Raw genomic sequence first — 21,343 nt, 5'->3', positions numbered from 1 at the left:
GTTGGAAAGTCGCAGCTGAAACATGCAGTGTGGCGGAGGGTGAGGAAATCCCGAGAAAGGTAACAGAGAGACGAGGAGGAATTAAATAAGACGCTCGCTCTCGTAAGCACGGCATCTTTTCTCGGTTTGTCGGTTAGATATTGTGGAAGCCCTACCTAATACTATAATTTGGACTGACGCGATCTTTTCCATGAGGTCACCCATGCAGAGATTACACAGAAACATACTGGTCTCAAACAGACCATCGGTACAGGCAACTACGAGAAATAGAGGGACATGAGTTTCTGTCTTCCGGCTAGAATAAACCGCAGCTTCGCCAGTATACTCCGCAGGTTTCATCTGATCGTTGCCTTAATACGGCGCCACTCGCACCTTTTCACTCGTGCGTACAGCCTGAACTGTGAGCGCTATCTAGTGTATCAAACATTGCAACATAAATTTCGCGACTGTCCTTCTTTCTTGTCGCAGGAGAAGACGGGGGCCTCTAGCTGAGAGCTGTATTTCTCCCTAAACAGGCGACCGTACAGTATTACTAAATGCTACAAGGTCACTTCTTCAATAGTAGTGCACTGGATGCTAGACGTTCGGTAAGCCGACGCGTAAAGTTGCAGATTACATAAAGGGTCTATAAGACCCATTTCACAATTCGCGAGTGCGCATTCCTGCGCTACATTTTCTCTCAACTAATGACAGCAACTTTCGTGCTTCAAGTGGAGACGAAGTTGCACGTGCTGTCTGTTATGCGTGTTCGTGTCAACAGAGCCGAGTCTACATTATCCGCGCCCCAGCGCAAGCAAACCGCGCTTGAACACACTCTTTGAAGAAGTGACTAGCTGTCATTAATTAGGCTAACTGCATCGCAGGAAAGCTAGCTGAACAATTAGTGGTATATACCCAATAAGACGGACAGTTGGGCTAGTTGGTATACAGCATAATAAAAGATAGTTGCTAGCGTCCTTGTCCTCTTTACGCTAGCAAACGTGTCTTATTATGTATATACGGGTTACCTAATCCTCTCCCCATCACCGTACTTAATAACTCTTTTTCCCCCGTTGCGTTTTCCCCGGTGCAGAGCAGCAGGCAGGGCCGTACTAGCTCAGGTCACCCTCTCTGCCTTATAATATATTTTCTCTCTCTCTCTCTCTTTCATTGGTAGACTATTTTGTTTGCTAAAGAGTAAAACAGAACGGCACTAAGAACCAGTCAGGATATAAGCGGCGCATTTTACAATGCCGCACTTACACAAGAAACGAGTAAAATCTGAGGGTTTAATAAAATACAAAGAAAGTTGCGAATAACACTACAGGCGACAAAAACTACTCGTTTATCAAATGTAAGGAGAGATGCGTTTATGCGCAACACGATGAAACAGCGCAGCAAAAAACGAACACGAACAAAATAAGCAACAAGACGATGCGCTAGCACGTATGAGGCAGTAGTAGCAGTAGACTGTGAGCCGGAGAGAAGCGGGCAAGTTCAGTTCTGCCTCGATGGGGTGGAGCCGCCTCCTGCCCGGGCTTGAAGCATTGGGGAGTGCTTGGAGTTGGACACCGTACGCGACGGAGATCAGGGGGAGTTCATATCTTCCTCTATAGGGTATGGCCGCTGCCAGCTCCGGGCTCGTTCTGCTAGCGCAGAAATATGCGCTCTGCGTCCACGGCATCTGCGTCTCAGGGTAGCGCGCCTCGCAGTCATGGGCTCCGGCCAAAGGGCGAGGTTGGGGGCGGGAGTGGGGCGAGCCATAATCGATTAATCGAATAGTTGTAATCGATTAATTCCACTAATCGAAAGCCGAAAATAGATGACGATTAATCGATTAATTGTGGACCTTCAATATATTAATCGTTCATCGATTTTACCATCCCTACCTGGGAACGGTAAAATAAAGTGATTCGTCATTACTGTGGCCTCTGCGATGTGGCGACAGTAGCCCAAGCGTCGTAAAAGCGTCGGCCTCGCTCACAGCATCACACTAATCCAAACCAAAAATAGCTCTGCGACGCGCGCCTGCCTCACCTGGCTGTAACACCGCGTTCCCCGCTCACGCTCTCGCCCCGAGAAAAATCGCGGCCGGGCTACCGGGGCGGCACGACGCGCTTTGCGTTTCCCTCTAGTCCGGCCATGGTGTTCAATCACATTTTAACATGCCGCGGTATGACGACTAAGTTCTGCGTCCAATATGCGACGCTCTTCTTGCTATCACACCTCGTTCTCTTATTGCGTTTTCACCGTTAACTACTGCAGCCACCACAAGGGTTTGTTTAATCATTTAACATGGACGTTAGTCGTCGGGATGGAGATGTACCACCAATCATCAAAGTGGGTGCATACACGTTAAACGGTGCCATTAGCTTCCAGACATCAATATACATTGTGCAAACTCTCTTATATCAATGTACAGTAAATATTCAATTGCTTCTGTAAGGGCACGCTTTACTTTCGCGTTATTCCGACTTCCATGACAGGCGGGAACAACCATGTTTATTTCTTTGCCATCTGATTGTGTAAATTTTTTCGACGTCATTTCCGTGACGGAAATACGTCACTGAAGTCTTGGTGGACCGCGGCATAAAACACTTTCGTGTTAAAATGCCCGAGTAAGTACACTAACTGCGTGTATTCTATAGTGTGATGACTACTTATTCTATTTTACGAACCTAATTGGCGTGACACGCAGCTGGTTTGAAGGCAGGCGCAAGCTTTGTGTGGGGGTGCACTTAATACCTTTGAGTCTTTCCTTTGACAAAAATGTAGGACGAAGTAGTGCTTTCAAGCACAAGCAATCAGCATGCTTTGGCACTTTCAACGCAGTATCAAGCTTTAGTGCTTTTGATGGCATACGCGCCTTCAAGTTTACAAGCTTTCGTCTTCAAACGGTAGTAAATGGTATGGTGTTCCTCAACAGCTGCCATAATTTCGCGCTTTAAATTCCGTCTTTGATGTCCACAAATTCATTTGGACACGAGGCATCCAGCTGCATATAATAGATGTAGTATTAGCCCGTATGTAAACAGTACTCGCGCCAGTGTCCTTTACGTCGCAGGCGTAGCGGTAGCTGAAGCAGCTAAATTTTTAGCATAATTACACAGCACACATTTATTAAGAGACAGCTGTATTCCGCCCATTTCAATATCGGCTTAACTAAGCGTAGCACATATTTGCTTGTAAAGCGTCGTCGTTACAGGATTAAAATCGCGCAGGTAGCTTCCAAAAGGAATCAATGAACAATACTGCAGGTGATACTCACTGATAGCACGCTTTTGTGAGGAAGACGCATTTTTGTAAGAACGCTCGTGAAACAAAAATTACGTTCCGAGAATCTACTCACAAAGAGTACTCTAATTATTACGCGATGCATGTTAAAATGATGAGTTTTCACAAAACCTTGTGCGCAACTTGCAATATGCGGCAACAAAACATCGTTTCACTCTTTCGCGAGCGGCATTGCAATCCGCCTTTTTCATTTTCCTGTGCTGTCCTCTGCCGTTTTGGTAGGGTTTTAATAGTTGCCAGGACAACCGGTATTGCCAGAAGCAAAACCTCCAAGATGATTAGACGTTTAGCGACTTTGCCGCTAGGGGAGAGCGCATGCGCGGGGGCGTCGTGAAAAGGCGGATTACGACTCGCGCGTACTCAGGACGCTTTTTAAAGGAGCACTGACGTCAAATTTACGCATGTCCAGATTTTGTCGAGTTAGCTACAGTGACCGAGGTTGAGCAGTTTCGCGTGCCTCTTGGAGAGCCGTTCTGCGCGTGCGCGAGGAGCAGTGACATCACGCGGCGCACAGTAGGCGCGCTGCTCGCCGGTCTGCGCATTCTCGGCCTGCCCTGCGAGACACTCGAGGATATCCTCTTTCCCACAGGCTGCAGCGATCGTCGCCGCAACGCCGCTCTACGCCTCTCCACCTCCCCTTTCTGCAACTGGTTTCTCCAGCCGCGATCGCAGTGAGGACCGGTTCTGAGTCCGGTCCTCACCGGTTCGGTGAGGACCGAACCTCCTCGCTCTGAGGACCCGTTCTGTGTGGCTCTACCATATAGATATGGTACTCAGTGACGTCATAGCCGCGGCAGACGCACTGGTGCCGGCGCGTGTCCAGCTGTGCGCCTCCGTTGCGCAGTAGCCGTCTGACGCTGCGTTGGAGCCGCTTGATAGCGCCTATGATTTTGCGCGTATGCGCAGAGGTAGGAGGTAGTGAGGGTATGCCTATAGCGGGGAGGAGGAGGAGGAAAAGAAAAACGAAAGGACAGGGAGGTTAGCCAGTTCTCAGGCCGACTGGCTGGCGTTTGCCAATGTGGTATAGCCATGGAGAAGGAGAGCGTAAACGCTGCTGAGCTCCACAGAGGAGCGGAGAAGCTTAACTCATCGGATCCCGAAGTAGTTGTCTGGCAATTTGCGGTTGAGCGCAGGAAGAACGAACAAAGCAAGGTTAAATGTGTGCGGAGGAACCGAAGCAAAGGGAGGAACGTCTAACAAAGCGGCGTCGCCGGGAGGCTGAGCGACGTCTCAGCCTCCCGACCATCTCAGCAGCAGCAGCAAGAAGACGCCGTCGATGACGTCAAGGCTCGCCAATCGAGTGCCTATACGGTGAAACTTCGAAAGCGCCAGTGCGACTCGGACCTTCGAGACGGACTTCGTAAACTATCCTTTTGGATATGTGTGCAGCGTGTGTGAAAGACTGTGACACATGAAAGACTTGACGCCGGTAAGTAGTGCCATGCGTGTAACGCTGAGTTTAGTGCACCGCATCGGTGGGGTGAAACCGTGGCGCGGGTTTGTACAACGTGCAAGAACTTTCTCTTTAAGCAGAATATTGCACTCTTAAGCGTTACCAATGGGTATCGTTACCCGCCCGTGCCACCAGGTCTACCGGTCCTGAACGATGTGGCCGAACGTTTACTTTCGCCGCGGATTCCCTTCGTTCAGATCTGTCGTCTAATGAACTGGAGAAATGGTCAGTTTGGCATTAAGGGACCCGTGGTGAACGTTCCGGTAGACACGCACTCTAAGAAAAGATCGAGTAAAAAGGGCGTCTTTTTGTCACACAACAATAATCGTCATCTGGCTTGCTTGCGTTTCCTTTCTTGAAAACTCGGCGCTGGCCACTTTCCTGCCAAGAATGCTATGTCACGCTGATAGCGCGCATGTCGTTCGTGACCGGAAAGTGCCGGGCGCGCGGCGATAGTGCAAGGAAAGGAAGGCAAAATAAATGACGATTATTGTTGTGGGACAAAAAGACGCCCTTTTTACTCGATCTTTTCTTAGAGTGCGGACGAAATGCTAAAGGAGTTGCCTCGCAGCTTGAAAGATGATGAGTGCATAGTGGTGAACATATATGTTCACCACCTTAGCTCACGCTACGTATATCCTGGCATAGCCGAGCTAAGCCACTGCTAATTTTTTGCATCCACGAGCAGTTATCTACCCCCTAGTAGCGATTCGCGACCGAAAATGCAACTGAGGGACGAACAACTATCAGTTTTATTGATTTATATCACCGGTATCTAGCACGATTCAAAACGGCTGGCAAGCCCGCCATTTTTTAGCGCTGGCAGCGCTTCCTCGCGGTCAACTCCAGACCACGCCCCAGTTGACCACTTGTCCACAGAAAGGAGTGACGTGAGGATCAGCTGCTCAGCTAACATTTCGTCTGCTAGGCGCGCACATTCAGTCATGCCTTGTCACCAGCATCGCCGTCGTCGCCGTCAAAAGTATCGACTAGTGTTGCAGACGACATTCTGGAACTTGGAATCACCGCGATACGCGACGTCGCGAATCATTTTCGCTTCGACCCTTTGCAAAACAGCGATTAAAATGCATGCCGTTCCAAGCAGCAACGAAGTGGTGCCCGGGGACGCACGCTTGGGCCATACTCGCTGGTGTGTCTCAATTAGCTCTATTACAGAATTTTAGCGTGCACGGCATTCCGGTATACGCAAAGGGGTCCATGGAATATCGGCATCGGGGAAATACAATACGATAGGTTTCTACCACGTTTATACAATAACAATTCTGTGCTTGCCAGGTTCTTCTTTGCGCCGCCAGATGGCCCCACCTACCCCAGCAAAAATTCTAATAGAAAAACTAATAGCCTATTAGGTTATGGACACTAATACATGTATTAGTCTAATACATGTATTAGACTAATAGCCTGTACAAGACTTAATGGACAAGACTAATAGGGCAAGACTAATAGCCCCTATTAGACCAATAGGCATAATCTAATAGCCTCTATAAGGCTAGTAGGCATATTCTAATTGGACCTATTTGGCTAGTAGGTATAATCTAATAGCCCCTATTAGACTAGTAGGCATATTCTAATAGGCCCTATTAGGCTAGTAGGCATAATCTAATAGCCTCTATAAGGCTAGTAGGCATATTCTAATAGGACCTATTAGGCTAGTAGGCATAATCTAATAGCCTCTATTAGGCTAGTAGGCATATTCTAATAGGCCCTATTAGGCCAGTAGGCATAATCTAATAGCCCCTATTAAGTCAATAGGTGCACACAAGCAGTGAGCAGGCTTTGCCACATGGAATTTGGCAGCCGCATGCGTGTCGCAGCATATGACACAGACAGTTGTGAAACACAAATGCACTTTATTTAAATCACAAAGAGAGGTTAATCTCCCTCACTTGGCTGCCGAGTTGGTGGTGTTGCCGGCCGAGTTGGCACCTTCATTATGTCGGCTATTTTGACGGCGATGTACTTATTCATTTCTTTTTTTTCTTTTTTCCACCTCCTTGATGGGGTACTTCGTTACCAAGAAGTGGGTGAAGAAATCTGGATCCAAAGTAAATCAAATTTTAAGTTCACAAACACAGAGCAGAATTATTATTGAAGCTAAGCACTTTTCCCTAGGGTAAAATAAAAAAGAAGTATGAAACAGACTCCCAGAGGTGCCACTGTCAGCTATGCAGACACTGCATAGAGAACACACAACAAAAGAATATTTCATGCTATAATAGTGACAGCTTAAATCAAGAAAATAATGTCTGATGGAAGACCATAAATAAGACTAATACATGCCATGCTGACAGTATAGTTATCATCAGCATAGCAAACAAATGGGGTGTAAGCTAAGAGATACGTGTCTACACACCCGATTGACTAGAGTACCTGTTCCACTGGGAAGCCAACAAAGATCCATGAATACTTTGTACAAACATACCACTCAAGACTTGGTACTTCGCTTTGTCCAATGCAGGCTTCGCACCGCTTTTGGTTCTGTTACATTGGGTCCCCGTGATGCTGTGGCCAGACAAGCCAGCGGTCGAAAAAATGGCCACAGCAGCCTCCCGCACGAAGCGGCTGTCACTTTTGCTGGTCATAAGACGTTGGTGCAAGCCATCTGAAATATAGATGCTGTCGCCGAGGTGCACCTGAAAGAAATTCCATGTTAGACAATTCAGTTTTCTTCAGAAGAAAAAAATAAATACAAGTGATCATCATGAAATCTGTGCGGTAATATAGTCACAGTGTGGTCACACACAATTTTTTGCATTAGCTGATGTTAAAGGGCAAGCACACAGCTGCCGTGCCCATTTATTGTAAAAGTGATGTGAAAACTAGACTGCTTACCCTTCCGCCAATACTCTCATAAGGCGCCTCCAAAGGGTCATCAACTTCATGAACGCCTGGCTCCTCCTCATTTTGGGGCAGCCGAACATCTCTTCCTGCACATCTCGGTGCCACTGCATTTCGTTCAACTTTGTGGACTTCTTGATCCTCATTTTGGGCCGGCCAAACTTCCCCGACTGCACACCTAATTGGCACTGCATTTGCTTCAGCGCCTCGAGGGTGCACTTCCTGGACACGCCTCTTAGGCTTTTCACTGCCACGCTTCTCTGAAATTCAAATCACCGAGAATTGTCAAGTGTGCAACACAGAGTAGGACCTATACAGAGGGGAAAGAATGCTTTCCCAACCGCAACAGTAGACTAGCACCAATAATTCCATACAGGTTCGTCTACTGTTATGAACACACAAGCACTTCGACATAATGCATGGAGCACCTGCACAACACTGCAGGTACACATGGGATCAAATGTACGCATACATTAATTGGTACCCAGAAGCACTTGGTTCACACAATGCATTTTTTGAAATTCAAGCATGTGCTACATTCAGCTTAAAGGGACCGACAACTGCCCAGAACATGAAATGAAATGACTCCACTGATGGAAAGACTGTTCGTCGCATTGACTCAAACCGTTTTTTTCGTGAGGTGGATTTATATTTTTAATTCTTAATTGAAAGTCGCGAAAAATTACCTGCGGCGCCTATGGCGGCAAAAACATGAACGATCCGATGAACTCAGCCACGTGGCCGTTTATTGCTGTACACAGTCGACGATTTTTTTGTTAGTATTGAAATATTGTTCGTTTCTTTAAGGTATTACGTTATAAAAATGTACATACAGGCTTGCGTTAGTAGTATGCATTAAAGTGGAACTGCCTTCGCGTGACGTAATAATCCCATGCTCGTCAGCGCATCTTGAGCAACTTTTCAGGGTGCTCATGCAACCGTGCATGCACTTTCCAGGTCGCTAAGATTTTGGAGCGACATAGTTTTGCTACCTACACTTTGTCTCAGAAATGACGTGCGCTGCTACTCGGCGCGGCCGCGCATATGCGTAGTGATGTTTTCGATGACTTGGCTTGGCCCGTGCATCGAGAGAGTAACGACGCCGGGACGAGCAACCCATGACACAGGTAACTTTGGACACACGCGCACACAACGCGGTACAAATACAGGGAAGGTGTATAATGCCACATCATCTCATTGTAACAGCTTGTTATTTTCAAAAATAGTTGAAAAGCTATAAATTAAGGTGGTTATATATATATATATATATATATATATATATATATATATATATATATATATAGATGCTGAAGTGAAGTGGACGAACGAACGAAAAACGATGCTTTATTGCCAATGTTGCGGCCGGGGACCGGCCTTCGTCAGGGCACACATGTGCTACAATGTGTGCCCTGACGAAGGCCAGTTCCCCGGCCGCAACATTGCCAATAAAGCATCGTTTTTCGTTCGTTCGTCCACTTCACTTCAGCATCTATCTATATATATATATATATATATATATATATATATATATTGCTCATTTGCTCACATCCAATCAAACAACAAAAGCGAAAAATTTAACACCAGTGGTGTTCTATTCTGCTTATTTCGCCCCGCTTAAATTTAACAGGATGAGACTGTGTAGCTGTCAATGTTTTAACTTTAGCAGCAGCAACAATGCCCTATACATAGCTTTCACGTGATGTCACAGTCAGGTTCTTTGTGCTGGTACGCAAACATGCTGGTCACAGTGACTTTTTTGTCTCATTAGTGTCAGTGCAGAGGACACCCAGTGGTTCAATCCCCGCGTTCTTTTGTGCTCTGCCCACTTTCTTTTGTTCGCCAATCGCCCCAGGGCTGTGAATGTTTCTTGCGCCGCGCATTCGAGCAAGAGTTCATACAGTGCCTCAACCAGCTGGTACCCCAAGATGTTGGCCACGATGACATCAATGCAAGCTATGTATAGAGCAAATAACTTTCAGGCTAAGCACCTCGACATATAGTTGAGCATGCCGAGGATCATGCATAGTAAAATGTAGGGAAAAAATTAGATTAAACTTAAATGAATAAGGCAGCAGACATTTCAAAGTGCACTAAGAGTTTCTTTGTAACAAATTGTGGCCAGGTACTGCATGCTGTGCAGGTCACATAACAGAACAGATAAACAACTTACAGTACTGGGCACTGTAAAAGGCAACTGATCATCAAATGAGAAATTTAAAGTGCATGCAAAGTGGGCGATTTCAATAGAGTGCCCAACATTATAAATTTTGTATCACAAACCTGCTTCGAAGATCTTACTGCAGAGAGCCTTCTCCAACATCTTTACACGTGCATTAAGATCCGCATTTTCAGCACGCAGTTTTAAAACTTCTTGCTGAAGAGCATCGTCTACTACCTCTTGATGTTGAGCTGGAAACAACAAGTCCAGCTGCTGTTTGCGAAACTGTGCTTGTGTATCTCCGAGACGCAGTTTGTGCGCTTTTTTCTGTCTTTGTTTCTGGTACGGGCAAAAGAAGAAAAAAAGATTTGTTTAAAACTGGAATTGACAGAAGTTTACGCATACACAGATGTGGCCCCACTCTTCTACTGGTTGAACAGCTGACGCAACTCAAGCCGTCCTTGGCCACAGCTTTAAACTTTCCCAAATATACGGTGCCAACTAAGTGCAAATATTATTTTGGCTCTGCATGCCAAAGAAAACTCAATAAGACAGCATGTAGTGATGTTGCCTGCGTAGTGCAGTAGGCACCTTTAGGTGGTCACACAGTCTGCCTGGCTACGTGTCTCTACACCGACTGTGCATGCAAACTGGTAAACACAGGCTCACTTTGCAGATGGACATGAAACAATAGCTAAGTGCACGCAAAGGAATAAAACTTTCACGCCTTGAAGTAGGAAAAAAAACCGAACAACCAAAGTAACGATAGCTATGCCACCATTATACAGAATTCAACTTTTAATGATCCTGTAAGCCTAGAACATGCGAGCTCCTGCCAATGTTATACTCTAGACATAGGGCTACGCAGTATAGTTGCTTGGCGGCTAAGCAGCAGCTTCGCTGTAAGCGTCACTCTCTTCATAGAAACGAGGTCACTGAGAACACTGCTAACGGATGTTCAGCGGTCCCATTTCTTTGTCATACATTGTACACGGGAGGCACAAGGCATACGACCACGCAGGCCATCAGCAAATCGGCGTCACTAAAAAGCGCTTTCCAGCCATAAGTAATTGAGCAGTGCTACATAAATATTTACAAAATTCACCTCTCTGCAGGATTCCCCACTCGCTGTGGAGGAGTTGCCATCTGAAGCGCTGTCCACAGGCATTTGTGGGCGCGAGAACCTCTTGCCTGAGCCTTCCGCGCAGGCGTCAGCCTCTTCTTTTGTTACTGGAAGTGCACGTCATGTGCATATATCGATTTCCCTTAAATGACACCATCAAACAATGAACAGAAAAGCATACTCACGAAACAACTTCATTATCTGGGCCGCGAAACAGGCACTGTTGGCGGCGTCGTCCCAGCGGACATTGTACCATTTTTTGTGGTCATAGTCATTCACACTCTTCGGATAGAATTTTTTAATTCATTCCTCATGCACGACAATTCTCATGCCATCGTCCTTGAAACGTACATAGGCGTACATTGTGTACAGTTTGGGCTGATCGAAGCAGAGAGAGAAACGGCACGTAACACCTAACAGCACCAGAGACGAGCGAATGTCGAACGAGTGCGGTCCTTGCCCAAAGGGTCTTGCCGGTCTTGCTCAAACACGTGCTGAAGGTGATGGCGGTGACGATTGGTCAAGAAGCATAAATGAATGCGTGTAGCAAAAATAAATATACAGGTATAATTTACGTGTATGCATGGTTTTTTGTTCATCTTTTCTAATTTAAAAAGATTGTTTGGTATTTTGCCTCAACCTTTGTTTTATTTTATTATATAGTTCAAATACACCGTGTACATATTTAACGCTGGTGACTCAGTCTAAAGACAACAGTCGGATCACCATCGTCATGAAAATAAAAAGCAAAAAAAAAGAGATCTGAGAACAACAGAACAAGCCTAGAATAGTCTTGCAGTCGCGGTCACAATCAAATTAGATCGATCGGTTGATGATTGTCCAGGCTCGGCTGTTCGTTTTGCATGCAATTATGATGCAGTGAGAAAAGGCACCTTGGCGCTATCCATCATGGACCAGACGTCTCATGGGGCCACGTATGAAACGCCAAAGAGGAGGAAACGTTATTTGGAGCCGGGGGAGGTGTATTTTTACCACGCACTACGTCGTCTAGGTACCAGGATAACGGCCAGTGTACTAAGCCACCTTCGCACACGCCTAGGCAGTCGCCTCTTGTCAACTCCGTTTATTCAAATGCGAATACCGGCGTGAGTGACTCGCCCCGCGAGGTTTCTGACAACGATTCTAGCGACCAAACTGAAATTGCAAGTGATCGCGCAAATACCACCGTGAGTGACTCGCCCCGCGAGGTCTCTGACAACGATGCAAGCGACCAAAATGGAAGTACGAGTGATCGTGCAGAAAGCTACGGCATTACTAGTGATCTTTCTGACAGTGAATCAAATCGTTCCGCTGAAGATTGCAGCGATACATCTAGGTCCGATGGCGATGCTGATGAATTCTGTCGCATGTTCTCAAGCGAACACCTTCCAAATTCAGACATGACTGTGAGAGATGCCATGCTGTCACTTATGGCGTACACTGTGTCGGTCGGACTGAACTGGGCGGACATGGAGAAGCTTGTGGGAATAATTAACCTTTTCCTGGGCAAGCCCGTTCTTCCTACTTGAAGCTACATGCTTAGGAAAGCGTGGAGGCAGTGGATGGATGACCTTGTCAAGCGTCACTACTTTTGCCAAGCATGCGAAGCTGTGGTATCAAATCCTGGCCAAAAAGATTTTTCATGCCCACATTGCACCGCCGAAAACTCTGGTAAAAATTTTTTCGTTACATTGGACCTCAAGAAACAAATTGAGGTCATGCTTTTCGACAAAGCTGTGTCAAAGGGCCTAATGGACTCATTGAAGAGAAGGCAATCTGAAACGCATGATGGCATTATCAAAGACATTAGTGACGGTCGCCTTTATAAGGAACAGATGAATGACTCGTCTTGGTGCGACATCTCTCTAACCTTCAACACTGATGGTGCAAAAGTGTTTAAATCAAACAGGGCTTCCATATGGCCAGTACAGTGTGTGGTGAATGAACTGCCGTTATCTTTGCGGTGGGGCAATGTACTGCTATGTGGGCTTTATTTTGGAAAGGGACACCCAAAAATGAGTTCGTTTCTTGGAACTTTTGTTCAAAGTATCAAGGAACTGAACTGTGTCAGGTGGAGGTGTGATGAACAGTCGCTCTCCTCAAAGGTGCACATCACATGTTGCTGTGTCGATGCCCCAGCACGAGCGGCAGTGCTCAATATGAAACAGTACAACGGCTACTATGGGTGCAGCTTTTGTCTTCACAGCGGTGTTCATATACACGGTAGGCACTTTTCATGACACACTGGTTTATGAATTTTGGACACATGTATGTGCCCATAGATTTATAACGCTGCCCAAGCTAAATTAGTTCTACCAGTGTCAATTAGATGTCTCCTTTTTTGTCCTCTTGCTTTTCTATTTTTCTCATGATTACTACACCCATTAGAAACTGTAGATAACAGCATCTATACTTACATTGATTTAGAACAGCGCAACAAGGAAGACGAAAAGACAAATGATTACACGAACACAAGCGCTTGCGTTCGTGTAATCATTTGTCTTTTCGTCTACCTTGTTGGGCCGTTCTAAATCACTGCATCCGTACCAACTCGCCCAATTGTCAGTGCTACTCATCTATACTTACATTGCATTATTAAGTTAGATTTTATGTAAATGTCTATAATCAAATTAGAAAAGGATTTCAACGCACATTATAGCAATTTTTATGTCGCCTTTGATGGCGCTTGTGTGAGTGGCATTTTGTCACTTATTGGGCAGCATATGCAGAAAACTTCGAGTGTTTCACAGTCGTATACACTGTATGAAACAGCTTTCTTAAGTTTTATCAATCTATATTACTAGTTGAGCAGGGGTGGTGCCAGGGTATCTTTACTGGATGTGGGGGGAAGGGGCACCTACGATAAGAGTTCCTCTGGGTGGGAGGGGCAGGGAGGCGGGAAACTTAGGTGTGTTTTGACAATGTTTGTTCTTGGTGGGCAAAGATAATTTTTTGAGGGGCTGCCTCCCTTGCGCCTATCTGGCCCTGCCCCTGCTGTTGAGGAAGTGTATGGAGGGTGAAGGTAAAGGTGTAACATTATTTGTGTTTCCAGGATCCCTGAGATACCCAGTGCAACAACAAGGAAGGCAGCCAGAACTAAGGACTGACAAAAGTGTCAGGGAAGACATGCAAGCATCTGTGCTCTCTGGTAATCCATCCCACGGCATAAAGGGATCTTCAGCACTTGCTCACCTACCCAAGTTTGACCTAGTGCAGTCTGTTTGTCCTGACTATATGCACTGTGTCCTCGAAGGCGTTGCAAGACAGCTGGCAGACATATGGTTTGGGGCAGTGAATTCATCGTCCTATATTGGAATGCCAGCGCAAGTCAAGACGGTAGATGAAAGATTGCTCTGCATTAAGCCACCACAGTGGTTTACTAGACTTCCACGATCAATTCAAGAACGAGCGATGTGGAAAGCAAGTGAATGGAAGTGGTGGGTTTTATTTTACGGTGACCCATGCCTTGATGACATCTTGCCATCAAACTACCACAACCACTTCTGTCTGCTGGTGTCAGCTATACACCTTCTACTAAAAGATAGCATTACCAGGGAAGACATTAGCGATGCAATGGGAAAGCTATCTGACTTTCTGTTTAAAATACAGAAGCTATATGGTGAGGCATCTATGAACTTCAATGTGCATCAACTCTTACACCTGCCAAGGAGTGTGGTGGAACTTGGCCCTTTGTGGGCTCACTCCACATTTCTTTTTGAATCGGAAAATGGAGTTTTGTTGAAGTTGATAAGTAGTGCGAACGGCGTGGCAGTACAAGTATTGGAAAGGTTTGTGATGCAACTACGACTTGTAATGCTCAGGAACACTCTTGACCTGCAGCCTCAGGTTAAGGAAATGTGTCAACAGTTAATATCTCCAGCACCTTCCAAAGTTCCTGAAACAAGGACTTTGGGTAGAGGGATTGTTTGTGGAATTGTGGGCCATGAGCAAAAGAGTGCATTTATTGCAGAGCTTGGCTTCATTCCAGATGCAGTCACCAGCTACCAGCGTATTGTAGTTCGGGGCCACCTGCTTCACACTACTGAATACCAGCGTGCTAAAAGGACCAGAAACTGTACTTTCAAATGCACAGAGGGTCAGTTTTAAACTTTGCACTATGTGTATGAACTTTCTGATAATTCTTGCATGTTGATGTACACACAGCTAGCCTGTAAAAGGTACTGCAACATAGCGCATATTAACTCCTGCACCCCAAAAAGAGAGAAAGTGTTGATGCCTCTTGATAGAGTTGCTAGTATTTCTGTTTTGACGTCTCTGGGTACTTCATGCTATGTTGCAGACCTACCTAACTTTCTTGAGAAAGACTATAACTATAGTAGAATGAGAATAATATGTGGGGTCTTACGTCCCCAAACTACGATATGATTATGAGAGACACCGTAATGGAGGGCTCCAAAAATTTCAACCATCTGGTGTTCTTTAACGTGTACTGACATCACACAGTACATGGCCCTCTACCATTTTGCCTCCATCGAAATGCGACCACTGCAACTGGAATCGAACCCTTGACCTCCTGGTCAGCTGCCTAGCACCATAACCACTGATTTAGTGGGGTGGACGAAGACTAGAACAAGTAGTCATCTAAGTAGAACATCGCTGTGCACAGTAACAAATTTGTCAAGGCCAACTTTTTTCAATGGAAGTTTGCAACCTTTTAGGCCAACTGCTATCACCTTATAAATATCATGAAAGGCCTAGTTCTGGATGTAAATATTGAGCAGCTTCCCTGAAACATTTAATGTTTGGCATTCAGGCGGATGTTCAGTAAACGAAGTTTGCAAGAGCAGACATTGATACCGTAACTAACAAATTTGGCAGATCCCATGCCTTTTGGGAATCGGTTTCATGTGAAGCAGTCAGCGAGTAATTGTGTATGCTGCATTTCTCGGCTTTGAGCCAAGCGTTACAATGTGAATCAACATGTTTTTGAAAGTGTAGCAGCTGTGTGCACATCATGAACTGACCAGGAACGCCTACTACACTGGCGTTTAAAGAGTAACTTATGATCTGACGTGTAACATCAGTACTCGCATTAGAGCACAGACGTCAACATTATAAAAAAAGTGCATTTTGTGGTTTGATAATGTGAATATCATGTGTGACTGTCATTAGCGTATTCCTCCGGCATCAAGCAACACTGAATGCAGCTTTCTGATTCATAGGAATAATGTTATGTTTACTAGACTGCGATAAATGCAGAGCCAACACTGGAACCACAATCTCTGTTTAGCTGACCACATTTTGATAAAGGCTGTTCCATTTGCTGAATGTTTTTTGATGGAATGTTCAACAACATGTTTTTCTCTTTCACTGTTTGTTAGATTTCACATAGGACCCTACATCTTACTTTGTTGCAGTTGACCATGTTAAACTTCTGTACAAAGCGTGATTTGCAGCAAGCTCATATTGTTGATAACCCAGGCCGTGACTATATATATATATGTGTAACTCAAGATGCATCTGTTGTATGAATTGCAAATAACAGTTTCCTTTGTACATGCTCTGCTATATTTATGCTTGATCTTCATCTGTACATTTGAGTAGTAGCCTTATCACTGTATTGAATTTTGTTAATCTGTTAGCGCTAGTGTAATGTTCAAGTTTTTCATGTGCCCTTGCATGCTGTCATTTTGACATTGTTTTTGACATTTTGACATTTTTTTTTTTCAGTTCATTACATGTGTTGTATTGAAAAAAATATAGGTAGTTCAAAAGTAGTTTTCCACTTAACTGAATCTTTTCATCGCTGCAACAATTAAACTGGCCCAGAATGTATAAAATTTTGCACAACTTATTTCTAAAGCATGTGAGGTACTGTCAGACCATCTTCTACACATGTAGGTTCACGATGGTGCCCATTGTCAGCTTCCCTTATGTGTCCGAGCCAGGCCCGTAGCCAGGAATTTTTTAGGGGGGGGGGGGCACTTGCTGAAATCCTTGACTATTTGAGAAAAACTCCTGTTTTCATCATTTATTTTCGATAAAACACCATGTGTCACCAAAATTTCCGGGGGGGGGGGGCAGGACCCCCCCTGGCTACGGGCCTGCTCCAAGCTTTAGTTACTGTTGTAGTGGTGTTGTAGTGGTCATTATTGTTCTGAAACAATGGCTAATGTAACCAGGGATTTGTGTGTTTCTAAATAACAGAGTTCATTGCTGGTCTGTTTTGTGATGAGATGATGTAATCTGAAATTTTGACCTGTTTTTGTTAATTCATTGAGCAACTAGAAAATCAGCTTCAGGAAAGTAATGTATTTCACCATGTATAAAGCTAACGTTGCAAAAGTAGAACAATGTTGTTTATGAGGTATTAGGATAGTGAAGTGACTAAGAACCTGCCAAATACCTTTCTGATTGCATTAGAATGCACGATTAAAACTTTCATCCTGGCCAATATGTGCAACAAGCCTATTTGATGAAAATTGTGCAGATCACAATAGTTATGTTATTTCCAAAATGTTGGGCAAATAAAGTCATGTTTTGATTTTGTTCATGAAACATAGAATCCTTTTTACATGCAGAGCATGAGAAAATCTTTTTCAGGATAAGAATGATATATGCCTTAACGCACCACCGAAAACATTTTAGTAACCCGGAGGTCATCCTTATGTCACAGATTTTATGGTTTAATGTTTACTTGATGCCCTGCTTGTTAAAAGAGAACTGTCCACCTATTAGGTTGATATCAATTTCAACAAGTCGTATATATAACATACTAATACAAACTAATAAGGCTGATAGATAAACCAAGTAATCAATATTGCAGTTGAACACTTACATATAAAACTCCAGCTTGTTAAACCAAATGCCCATATTTCTATTAACCGAATAGGTGCCAGACCAAAACTTATACGAGACCTATTAGACTAATACAAGTCTTATACAGCTTACCAATACAAACTAATAGGGCTAATAGAAGAATGTATTAGACTAATACAACCACCTATTAGCTAGTACAAATTTTTATGAGACTAATACATCTAATAGAAAATCTTATTAGACTAATACAAACCCCTATTAGAATTTTTGCTAGGGTATCCCGCCTCTCACGGTTACGGCTGCAGCAACCCGGTATTACGCTTGCGCAAGGAAGTCCACGGACGAACTAAAATTCACTATTAACGCTACATGTGTGTTATTTGTTAGTGATATTTATCTATGCGCTACTGCACTATGATAGCTTGTGGTCGTGTTGGCGTGTACCGTACGTTTAATGAAACGACAAACTCATTCCGCTTTTTCCGTGCTTCCAACACCATTATTTTAACTGCAGCTGGTGCTAAAATCTGGTGCTAGAATCTGGAACACAATTCCACTTGAAATTAAACTTGCCCGCAACTTTAAATTGACTTGTAAAATGCATTTTGTAAATCATTCATGTTCTTGACCAAAGTTAAGCTCTCGTCCACACTTTTTTACGACTCACCTGGCATAGTTTTTTTCTTTATTTCTTTTTGTTTCTAGTTCTGATGTCAGTTCGGTTGTTTTGATTCTTCAACGCAGTTAATCTTGTGCACAAAGTGTGCTAATTATTTTGTGGTATCACTATCTTCTGTACTGTCACAATGTATGCCTTGAGTTCTTTATTGCTTGTGTAATTAGAATATTTGCAGCAATTCAGCATTTATTGTCATGTGTATTTAATATACAAATATACCTTGAAAGCTATCCTGTCATTGAATTTGTGTATAGATTCATAATCATATTAACTGCACCTCGGCTTCTGACATGTAATAAAATACTCATGTAATAGATTGGACCACTAACTAGCCACACAGGCTAATGGTCCAAATACTTTTGTAACCATGTTTTCGTATTAAGTTGATTGAATAAGCAATGATTGAACGGTTCCCCGACATGCTCACTGACGAACACACGTCGAATTATGTTCTTTCCTTTCGCCTGTCTTTTCTTGGTGGTTTGCGTCTTGTAATTTCATGAAATCATTCACAGAGCGACGAAGATCAAGCATCAAGAATGAGAGAGTTTCCAGGCGTCGGTGCTACGATAAAAACACTCGGTTCGTCGACGTCATCGCTACTAGCACATCGCCACTCAGGATGGTATGCGCCACACCGAACATGTCACAGTAGTGTCGATGTCGCAGGGCTTTTTGAGTTTTCGTACGCCCTTTGCCCTCGAAATAAAATAAATCCAGGTGATGGACGCCATTCAAATTTGGTCAAAAAATATTTATGCATACCGAGCAATCTAATGAAGGACACATCTCGAGCTTGAAATTTTGTGTCAGTGCCCCTTTAACGAATGTAACAGCGTACACGTACCTGACAACGGTTGCTTCCGCAGCCTGCTCGGCACGTACTGTATACATTGTGGACTTGCATGAGCAAGGTGTTCTTGATGTTCCAATAAAAGCAGCAAAAATGTCCAGGCTAAAAAAAACGCGAAACACGCTCTCCGACGGGCTGAGTTTCGGGATCATGATAATTGATGGTAGCGCAGGCCAAAGACACGGACAAAAGAAGGCACATGAGACACCACAGCGCTAACTTTCAACAACTATTTTATTACCAGCTGATCCCGCTAGTATATGTACTCTCTCACGGTCATACGTCACGTGTGCATAGCTCTGACACCCATAAACTTGTAACCTACACGTGTACATCACATACATGACCACACTGTATCAAACGCATTTTTCTTATAATGCTTATCCACAAAGCAGTTTTATCGCGAATACATGTAATCCAGTTCCTTATTTGATAACACCACTGACGGACTGCTCACACACGCGTCACCAAACGCTGAAATCCTGCTGGCCTCCATTATCAATCGCGTCATCTCGCACCTACTCCTACTCATGATGGCCGTTTCATGAAACTTAGGTCTGCACTTACATGTGTGACAATGTAGGGAAAGAAAACCGTCAGGAGCAACGCTACTTACTTTGCTATTATGTTCGCGCAATCTATCATTTATACATCTGCCGGTCTGTCCGATGTATGACTTTCCACAAGTAAGTGGAATCTGGTAGACGACACACGTGTTGCATTCAACAAACTTGTTTCGATGCTTCTTTTCGCATACCGCATCTATTATCTTGTCTGGTCTTGTGTTTCTGCATAGGCTCACCAATTTATTAGGGGCTGAAAAAACTACCTTTGTGTCACATTTTTCCGCAATCTTCTTTATTCTGTGAGAGAACTTATGTATGTACGGAATGACAGCAAAGTTCCTCCTGCTTGGGCTCGCCCTATCCTTCTCCTCGGAACCTTTCTTTAGCGCTTCTCTATGTAAGCCTTCTGCAACCGACACGACGAGGTTCTTAGGATACCCGGCATCGCTTAACCTCGAGACCTGCTGTCTGAAGCTCTCATGCATTAGGCACTGGCATGACTTCTTGAGTGCCTCACTCAAGCACATCTTCGCGATTCCCCGCTTGACAAGTTTTGTGTGCGCGGAATGAAACTGTAACAGCGGCTTATTTGCTCTGGGTCCATAGCTCCAGCACGTCTTTTCATCAGAGAACACGAAGTTAATGTCAAGAAATCTAATTCTTCCGTCGCATGGCATTTCAAGAGTCACTTCAAGTGGGTTAAGACAGTCACGAAAAACGCTACACACATTAGTACACTGATTGGCAAACTCTGCACATGTGTCATCGATAAAAACTAAGAAATCGTCCACGTACCTAAATACATTCACATTAAATTCTTGCAGGCGCTCTTTTAGGTCCCTGTCTAATTCCGCTAAAAACAGATTACTTAAAACTGGAGCTAAGCACGAGCCAATGCATACTCCTTGTTTTTGCAGGTACAGGGCACCATCGTACTTTATGAACGTTGACGACAAGTAAAATCTAAGTAATTCTAAAAAATTGTCCACAGATGTGCCTGCCTGTGTGCTGAATCTAACGGCTCCGTGCTCATCGATACATTTACCTATACATTTCAATACTGCTGATTGCGGCAGAGAATAGTATAGATCTTTTATATCAGCAGAAAACGCTTTTAACCCTAGGTCTTTCCGCTCTCTTACAAAACTTAACACTTGTTCCGAACTTTTTGTCATGAAGGGGTCATTTATGTCTAGCAAGTTTAATATCCTTTGCAGGTACACAGCAACAGCCTTCTGCCACGTGTCTCTCTCGGATACTATCACTCTGTATGGTACACCTTCCTTATGAGTTTTAGCGCTAAAAAATGCATCTAGACTATCATTCTTACTTTTTCTCATACCGCTAAGGACACCTTCTAGATTCATCTTCTTACACAGTTCTATTGCTTTTGTTCTCACTTTTGCAATGGAAATATCCTTTTTGCTGAAAACTGCCGTAATAGCATTTTTAGCCTTTTCTTTAAATTCTTCATGTGGAAATACGGCAAACCCCCCTTCTTTATCAACTGGGAGTACACTCAAGGCATGCTGTGTCAAGTATGTTTCCACACGTTTTAGAGGCAAATTACGGCAAGGAGGCTTACACAATTTCAAGGCG

The 21,343-nt window shown here is 44.2% G+C and overlaps 1 protein-coding gene across 1 annotated transcript; it reads left to right on the top strand.

Moving 5' to 3' along the window:
• Positions 1-12,139: 12,139 nt before the first annotated feature.
• Positions 12,140-17,348, top strand: LOC119381474 (uncharacterized). Its single transcript, XM_037649272.2, has 2 exons — positions 12,140-13,089; positions 13,919-17,348. The coding sequence occupies exons 1-2, from the start codon at positions 12,402-12,404 to the stop codon at positions 14,971-14,973; spliced, it is 1,743 nt and encodes a 580-aa protein (XP_037505200.2). The 5' UTR covers positions 12,140-12,401; the 3' UTR covers positions 14,974-17,348.
• The last annotated feature ends 3,995 nt before the right edge of the window (positions 17,349-21,343 follow it).

Source organism: Rhipicephalus sanguineus, chromosome 2, assembly GCF_013339695.2.
Source record: "Rhipicephalus sanguineus isolate Rsan-2018 chromosome 2, BIME_Rsan_1.4, whole genome shotgun sequence".
In the NCBI taxonomy this organism is placed as follows: Eukaryota; Metazoa; Arthropoda; class Arachnida; order Ixodida; family Ixodidae; genus Rhipicephalus; species Rhipicephalus sanguineus.
The sequence above is the reverse complement of the archived record's forward strand: the minus strand, read 5'-3'. Positions and strand labels throughout refer to the sequence as shown.